Genomic DNA, 9,738 nt, shown 5'->3' with positions numbered 1-9,738 from the left:
ACGTGATGGAGTTTTTTTTTCAATTTGTTTGCTAATCTATTTTCGTCTATCTACTGTCGTTTTTAGATTGAATTTTTTTTACCATTTTGATTAGATAAATAAAATACGTATATACAAACACGGTATATGTTTTTGTTTTAAAAATATTCATATATACATACATATACAAACACATGCAAATATAAATCCATGTGAGTGTGTGTTTATCTGTTTGAGTGAGTGGTTGTTTGTGAATGTTTTTAAAGGTGTTGTGTTTGTTGAGAGGTGTTTGAAACATTTGAGGCGTTTCGCTATCATTATGTTGAAATGTCTGAATGTCAAAAGCACGGTTCACGCACTGATTTACATATTCCTCACTTTGAATATATAAACTATACATATTACATTCTATATGGACAGGACACTTACTCAAAATAGTTTAGTTTACCAATGCTTGTTTTGATCAATTAATTTTGATTGGCACACAAATTGAGACTGTTTCATTTTTTAACAATTTTGATCATGATCAGTAGAAAATTGTTCCCGTATTTTTTTCCCTATTTTGAACATTCATTCTTGAGTCTATTTATTTTTTTTTCATGTATATTTAGTATATATATATATATATATATATATATATATATATATATAATGTAAGTGAATTTTTATAATTTTAAATAGTAAAAATATCAGGACAAAAAATATTAGTTTCAATACAGTTACATTTTTAGAAATGCACTCAAAATTTTTCGTTTGCTCTCAGAGCAAACTCCTTATAACAAACCAAATGTTAACATTCTTTATGAAGAGCCATCATAGAGACCTATCCTTGAATGGAAAAGTATCGCGTTCGAGACTTTCCGTAGTAACGTACACCCTGATTACTATTGTAATAGAATGTAAATGGAAAACACATCCAAACTCGAACATGTAAGCGTCATTTAAGACGGTGATGCAAGACAATCTGCAAGTGCAATGGTGAAGATGCCGTTAAATAATTTGAAAATATTTTGCGGCTGAGTGTGCGTGAGAGCTGTTCGGATTATCAAAGAGGTTTTCATACTCGAGATAAAAGTTACTTTCCCAGAAGTTCCTGGAATATTTTCTGCATCTTCATCTCCATATTAATAAATAATATAATTTATCGTGCAGTATGTCATACGCATATTTACATTCTTCCTTAAATAGTTTGTTGTTTGTTTTTGATTGTAATGTATTATTTTTATTATTTTTGTTGTTGATTTTGATAAATTCCATTAATTTTTAAAATGTTTTAATTGAAAGATTGATATAAAAAAAATTACATGACTTTGAAGTTTAAAATACAAAAGTTTAAAAAAATATTCAAGAGTGAGCATCATTACATCTGCACACGCACACACACGCACATAGACATAGAAACACACACACACGCACGCACGCACGCACGCACACACACATACACTCACACTCGCTAACATGCGGAAGAAACGTTACACAAGCGTTAAAATAGAGCATTAATTGAAAATAGCTTTTGGAAATTAACAGTTGATAATTAACAGATAAATGTTTTGTTTAGCCAACCTACTGGCCACGCATTCAATTTAAAAGTCTGCGGGCCAGAAATTGCGTGTGTGTGTGTATGTGTACATGTGTGTGTGTGTGCGTGTGTGTGTATGTGTGTGTGTTTGCACGTTTGTGAGTGAATGCCGTTTATTTGTGAGTGTGCTTATGTATGTGTGTTTAAACATGTTGATTTTTTAGGATTAGGTAGTGCATTGCGTTTCGTAAATTTTATCACTGGTTAGGTTGTTGCCATAGGTTGTTGCTTTTTGTTGAATGTTGAAGTTTTTTGATGGTTTTAGTCTGATTCAAAATGAGACTAATAATAAAAAAATAAAATTGTTTTTGTATAAAATATGTTTTAAATATTCATTCGAAAGACTGTACATAAAAATGATTTTGTTATAGAATGAAAATATTAAAAAAAAAACTATTTTGCAGGTACAAGAGACGTTACTACCACTAAGAAACAACTTCGAAAGTAACAACGGTCAGTAACTAAACCGTTATTGTATACTCTTGATTGATATTTTATACTGCACGTGTAGTTTGTAACTGATCTTTCAAATATGTATATACACACACAGACACACACACAGACACACACACATATACGAACAAACACAGGCATACATCATTATAGTATAACAATAAACTGCAAATGGAATTCATAAAAAAACTAGGCACGAGGAAAAACAAGCAGAACTTAATCAAACATTTTTAACACTTAAGGATCAAATTTTTTTATACCAAATGAAATTACATAAAAACACACAAATAAAATTTGCACGAAGTACATACAAAACCCTAAAAACAAATACAACGAAATACAAACACATACAAACAAATACTTTTCTCCACAGACTCATGTTTTTATACCTTACCTTATATGCAGACATACAAATATTTCATAAATGTATGTTATATAAGCAAGTATGTGTGTGTGTGTGTGTGTTTGTAGGTATGGATGCATATATGTGGTATTGTATGTGTGTGTAGAGAGCGCTCTAACCAAAGAAATGGATGTTCATAGAAGCTATTATACGCATCAATTCACCTCTTCTCCACAGTGATTGACGGAAACAGCTGCAAAAATTTGCAGACTCAAATGAACGCATGCGCACTAAAATAAAATGTTACATGTAAACTCTCTAACGTGTAAACTCCTCAACCAACAAACTTCATAAAGTGTTATTTTTGTTTATAATTTTTATCAAATAAACAAATAATTAGGTAAAAACAATTAGGCAAATACTTTTAAATTGAAATTCAAAAGTTTTAAATAATAAAACCCTTTACAATTTCTTCCTTGATGTTTTGTATAATTACTCGTAAACTTTTCAACATTTTACAAATATATCTGCAAACTTTAGAGGGAAACACACACACACACACACACACACACACACACACACATACACACACACACACACACACACATACACACACACACACACATACACACACACACACACACACACACACACACACACATGCACGAACAAATACACAATCACGGCACGCACACAAAAACACACACAAACGTACATATGCGTATTGAAATGCGTATTTAGTCTTCCATACATGCATTAGTATGTTGTTATAAACATAAAGCATCGGTTCTGAGCTTGCTGCTTTTTGTTGTTTTGTTTACATAAAAACGCTAACGCACGAAATTTATTGATTATTTATTTTTTAGTTAGTGTATGAGCAATAAAATTTTGTTGTATAAATGCTACTATATCACGCATAGAAAAATCATGATTTTATAATAGAATTGTAAATGTCTATGTATAAAAAAGAGAATCAATGATATAGCTGTTCTATCATACAGATCCCACCTAACATTGTGTATGTATGGCACACACTGTGAAAGTTCACCAAATGATTGCATAAAATAATTAAACACAAAATAAAAAATGAAACGTGTACAAAATTATGGCAATGTTGAAATATAAACAAAATTTTAAAATAATAAAAAAGTAATATCAAATAAATAATTTTTACAAATCTCCCATTCCTCTAGCATCTCCACAAGCCAAAATTTTGCCTAAATGTTACAATCATCGGACGATCATACACTAACCACAGAAGGCAATTATGAACATTTGAATACACACATACACGCCTTCTTGCTCCGTGCAAAAATACATTAGGACTAAGTAACTACACTCACACATCTACCATTACTGTTGTTACATACATAACCGCGTATATAACTTATGTTATATATACATATCCAACTATTGTAATATTAATATACCGTTTGTTGGATCATTTTTACTTGGTGTTTTATAAGTTTTATAGTTGGGAGTAGTTTAAAAATTCCTCTGCGAAAGAATTAAAATTGATGATATAATTGAATAAGCGTGTGTATAAACAGTAAATATTTACACGCCCACAAATTAAATATGTAATATTTCTACATATACTCAAACATTCGCATGTACACACATATATAATAAAATACACACAACACTTCATGCACAGAAACACACACATTCTCGCCAACAGACATACACAAACGAACAGTGAGACCCACACACATATAGACACACACACACTCATTAACACATACACATTCATATTAACACACGGACATACACGTACACATGCACACACAGGCACACAGACAGACAACATATTTTGGTGGAACAATGACGAGACTGCGATAATGATTAGACTGAATATTTGGATTGATTTCTTTGATGTAGTTCTGCTGATGATACAACGTCAATAGCAATAAAGATGATGATGATGATGATGATGATGATGATAATGGCAATGCTAATGATGATGATGATGACGAGGATTATAAAGTTGCTGATGATACAATTAAAATATTTCAATGGATTTTCATCATTTCATCGAAATGTCATAACACATCAAGTACATTAAGTAATGAATGTGTGTGTGTGTGTATGTTTGCGTGACGTGTGTGAGTGTGTGTATGTTTGCGTGACGTGTGTGAGTGTGTGTGTGTGCATGTGTGTATGTTTGTGCGTGTGGTGAATGTGTAAGTGTGTGTATGCGCGTGATTGTTATATTGTAAGCAAAAACACTTCAGCCGAAATTCATATTTAAATCGCAAATGTTTCCTACAGTTCAAATCTTTATTTCCTTATAGACTAACTCTCTCACTCTCTTTCGCTCATTAAATATAATGCCATTAAATTGCATGAAGATTAACACCTGGAGCTAACAAGAGAGAGGCATGATAGGGAGTTTGAGTTTTATGACGAAATTATCATTTCCTTGCAGCCATCGTCAATTTTATGGAAGATGGAAAGATTAAAATGAAATTATTTCATAAAAAATTTTGCTGTATTTAAATTATATTTCTAATAATTACATTAATAAATTTTTTTTTGGATGATTTTAAGTGAGTGTGATTTGTGTCACCAAATTTATTGTTATATTTAATGATTTAAAACATTAAAATAACTTTTAACTGTTTAAACAGAGTTCAGAGTGCGCTACAACACCCCTTACCCCCCTGCCACGACACCTTCTTCCCTCCTCATGACTTCTCCATCGATGACATCATCTTCTACGTCATCACCTCTCTCGTCCAATAGCGTTTCGAGTCTGGATTGTTTGTCGTTGATAGTTGAAAGCATAGCTCTTCCCCAACCGACCAATCAGAACGCAGGAAGCCACTACGTTGGCGCAGCTTCAGTAGCTAACCTTGGTGGTCAGGTGAACTGCAGCAGCGTCAACAAAACTAAGAACAACAACAACAACAACACCAGTGCAACAACACAGAGCAACATTTGCAACAGTGGAACTCCGAACAGCAACAACATTCTACATGCTGATATGAACAAGAACGCCATGCACAGTAACAACGAGACAAATATCAACTTCATGATCGACGAAATAGATGCTGCGTCTGTTGCCAAAGATATTACCACCGACGCGTGTTTAAATTCTGGGAGGGTTAATAACGAGAGTTACAACGATTTGTACAGCAGTATTTGTTATTCCATTGCTCAAACCAACGATAGCGATAAGCAGATCAGCAACAACAAAAATGATTTCAGTGCGATGTTGGGTCAGAAACAGTACAAGAGCAATGATTTTCTATTCAGTGCAAACTTCTCTGACGACGACATCAATAACAACCAAACAACTAAAATGGAAGAAAACAAAAACAACTCAAACAACAACAACAACAGCAACATTAACAACAACACTCAGAGTAACAGCATTGGCATTGATGGTGATGATAAATTGCAGTGAAACCGCCAGCGAAAGTTTTTCCGAAGAAAGTTGTTATCAGTGGATGATATTTATTTGTAGGCAAGCACATCATAGTCGATTGTTGTTAGCACGTGTCAGTAATTTCTAAATAGGATGTTTCATCATTAGTTTTAAAAGTGTAAATTTGGAAACTTTTTTTTAACATTTCTTCACATGATGCTGATGCCTCAATGAAGTATTGAAATAACTCTATTTAATTCATCAACCATACAATCTTAGATTAATATTTTAGTACTCTTTGTTTATATGATATGTCTACCTATATTGTATGACTGTCAGTTGTGTACGTTTCGTACACCGATGTAAGCAAGCAAATTTTGGAGATATAGATGGAGATAGCAATGTTACTCATATATCATATTATATATTTTCATACGTCACACCACAAATGTCTTACAAACTGGCATCATTGTCTACAAATACTGAATTGATGTTAATTTTATTACAGTTTTTATATTTTACTTGATTTTTTATAAAAAGTATTTCTTACGTATTTATTTTATACTCTCGTCAAGTGCAATTAATAAACTTTGTATTATAATAGATCTTCATGGATAATATTGATGACTTTGTTTATTTTATATTGTATAACTGCCATCAAATCTTGAAATCGTCAATACTTTACTTTTTTGTAAACACTTAAATGACTTTTTTCCGTTCGATTCGTTACTAAAACTAATTAAAACGTTTGAATTTAATAAAAAGTTATTATTGCTTAGCTACAAAAAACTAAACTGTAGTACATCGATGCTAATTTGTGAAAAAAAACCTCACTAGAGTCCTCTACTAAAACGAACATCCTCGTGCATGTAAAACGTTTAGAAATTTGCTACTGGAATGGACTATCAAGTTCTTTATCATCTGTTAACATCATTCAATATTTTAGTTCTTTCTTACAAAAAATTAAATTTAACGCAATATTTTTTGATTGAAATGATTGGTTGAAGACTTTTTCAATCAGTAAATTGAATGGCTAGTCTTTCGTGGTCGTTATTATAAAACAGTAGCAGTAAGTTTGCCGGGTATGTAGGATAGAAAATTAATTGAGAAAGTGCTCTATGGAACGTGTAAACTAATTTTATAAATGAAATGAAAATTTAATACTTTTGGAAAATATTTAAAAAAAGAAATCAGCGAAGCAATTACTTAATTTCCTCTTAACGAAAGCGAATTCAATAGCAGTCCAGACGCCATTGCGCTGCGATGAGTGTAAAAAAAAGCGTTTCGTTCAACTAAACCTCTACCTATACGTACGATTGTAATGAACAGTGAACACCCACGTCAAAACATTTAACTTTAAAGTTTTTCTTAAATTTTAATCGTGTATTTAATTAAAATGATAAGCAGTCAATTGGTTGCAAATAGTTTTTCAATGATTTTATGTAACAAAAAATGTAGTGGCATCTATTTATCTACTTTTTATATATCATTGCAAGAATTTTTTTTGTTTTTGTTTTTAACAAAATGTTGCTAACACCTACCAGATGTCAATTTGAAAATTTGAACTAAAAAAGCAGATTGTAAGTTTTTAAATATAAGTTGGTAAATTTGAAATTCTGCTTTACAAGTTTGTGTTTAGCTGTTTGCTAAATGATGAAAAAACATTGAATGAAAAAAGGGTACGGTAAATGGTTTTTGCTTTTAAATCACCAGAATTTAAACAACCTGCAAATACCTTTTATTGTAATCTTAACAGCAATAATAAAACTCTTCCCCACAATGATCATCGAAAATTCACGCCATCTACTGCAACGTGATGATCAGTGTGTTGTACAGCTACACGGATGTCTGGTCTACCGACATGCACGTCTGGTCTAACGACATGCACGTCTTGTCTATCAACAACAGCACATACAAGAAGTTGTGCTGTGTGTCTTGCTTCTTCATATGTACGACATCCTTCTTCGTTTGATATAGGCAACTGCCTGCAGAAATAAACAGCACTACACGTACACATTCAAATAAATAAGAAGAACAGAAATTATAAATGATTGAGGTGTAAATTTTAAATAAGTTAAGGCAGATGTATTGCTTGTATTTGAACATATGAACCTACTCAGCGGACATAATACATCATTTTATTATGTCATTTTTAATTATTTTTTCTATTTATCTGCAAAGGATGAGTGGTGACGTTGATGCTGGTGTAGCACACTGCACTACGGAGCTATATAGTTTATTAGCGTTATTTGAAGAGAGCACATATATCAGTTGTATTTACTCGTGTAAGTTTTTTTTCTACGTCCATGTTGTTGTTTGTTTGTTTGTGTGTGTGTTTGTTTGTGTGTGTATGTTCATGTCCAAGTGCACGTTTGTGTATGTACGTATTTTTATATACATGTTGCATGTCGTATTCATTTTTTGTGTAAGTGTTTATCGGTGTGTACCCTAGAATATGGTAAATTCCAAAAATATTCATGTTTAATGTTGTAATTCAACTTTTTTGTAAATAAATGTGACCTCTTTTAAAATGATTTTCAAAAATATTCATATGTTTTACGAACAATCTGGGGATTGGTTGGTTAGACATCATGATAATCAGCATTTCACTTACCTGTTACATGCTATTATAACTACTAACAGTTATTGCACCAGATGTTAGCAACAAAAATGTAAAAGTGTAAGTTGAGGTTTGTTGTTGAAATTGAGAAATGGGGGAAGAAGCAGATGTGACAGCTTGTGACGAGCAACCCAGTATTTTCCTCATTACTCCCTTCTTCCTAATTCTGCTTGCCTCTTGCTCTTCAATACAAACAACTCATTATTAGTATGAAATTTGACAAGTTTGTTTTTTGATTTCATGTTTTTTTTTATAATCCTATTAAATTTTTAAAAATAAACAACTTGACAATACTTACCATAAAAATTTTTGCTTCTTATTTGAGGATTACTCCTCATTTAAGAGATTTTGCCACAAGTTTTTTATTCATCTAACGTGTTTCTGTGTCTTGAACTCTGAGAAATTTGAAGATTGAATCTGTTACACAGAAAAACAAGGTTCGAAACAAAAACAAACAAAAACATAATCAAGACAAAACAAAACATACACAGTACATCCATCTGTGGCAAAAACATTGAAGCCTCTTCTCAAGACGACAGCAGAGACGTGTCTTATGATGCTACTTAAATTACTTACACGCTAAGTACTAACAAATGAATGTTGTCTTGTCTATACGTGTGTGTGTGTGTGTGTGTGTGTGTGTGTGTGTGTGTGTGTGTATGTGGTGTGGGTGTTGTTTGGTTTTGTATGTGTTTGCATGGGTGAATAGGAGCGATGCGCGTTTACAAATATACACACACCCAAGTAAAGCGTACTAATCAGCAGTAAATAGTTATATTAATAGTAAAAATTAGCAATATTTATAACAGTAAGAACCTGGTAAAACATAGTAAAGAAATATTTTACAAATATGTCATAACAAACAAAATCAAATGACAAAAAACGGTATGATGACGGATGGTGATGCATAGCAACAAATATTTTCATGAATGTTAAAAGATGAGGAAAAAAATTTGACTACTACTGTTTATATAAACCAATGAAAATAATTATATGAAATTTTTTAACAAAAATGATTTAGATTGTCAAATTAATCTCCTAAATATTTTCAATTTTTTTTAAACCGGTTAAATTTTTCAAGAGTTATCATAAAAACCACTGTACTTCGTACAAAATTTTTACTACATTTACGAAAACTATTTATAGGCGATTAAATACAATAGTGCGATAATCGCCTTAGGTTAGGGTTAGGGTTAGGGTTATAGTTGAAATTTGTGTGGGTACATAAGGTGCTTGCTGGTTGTGGCTTGAGTTCATAGCTTCATTCATCATTTTATGGCATCCACACAATCGCGTGTTCTTAACTTTATTTATTTTTTCATTTTTTTTTTCGGAAGTTCATGTTAAATTTAAAAATATTTTAAGTGAAAATTTTGGAAAGATTTTATTTTCTG

The 9,738-nt window shown here is 31.7% G+C and overlaps 1 protein-coding gene across 1 annotated transcript; it reads left to right on the top strand.

The window, feature by feature from the left end:
- Positions 1-4,003: 4,003 nt before the first annotated feature.
- On the top strand, positions 4,004-5,763 carry HELRODRAFT_160659 (hypothetical protein; the record flags this gene model as incomplete). The annotated part of the gene is made up of 3 exons (XM_009017605.1): positions 4,004-4,052; positions 4,146-4,253; positions 4,985-5,763. The coding sequence occupies 3 exons, from the start codon at positions 4,004-4,006 to the stop codon at positions 5,761-5,763; spliced, it is 936 nt and encodes a 311-aa protein (XP_009015853.1).
- Positions 5,764-9,738: the final 3,975 nt, after the last annotated feature.

The sequence above is a fragment of the Helobdella robusta genome, assembly GCF_000326865.2.
Source record: "Helobdella robusta unplaced genomic scaffold HELROscaffold_2, whole genome shotgun sequence".
Lineage (NCBI taxonomy): Eukaryota > Metazoa > Annelida > Clitellata > Rhynchobdellida > Glossiphoniidae > Helobdella > Helobdella robusta.
This window is presented reverse-complemented; position numbering and strand designations above follow the sequence as displayed.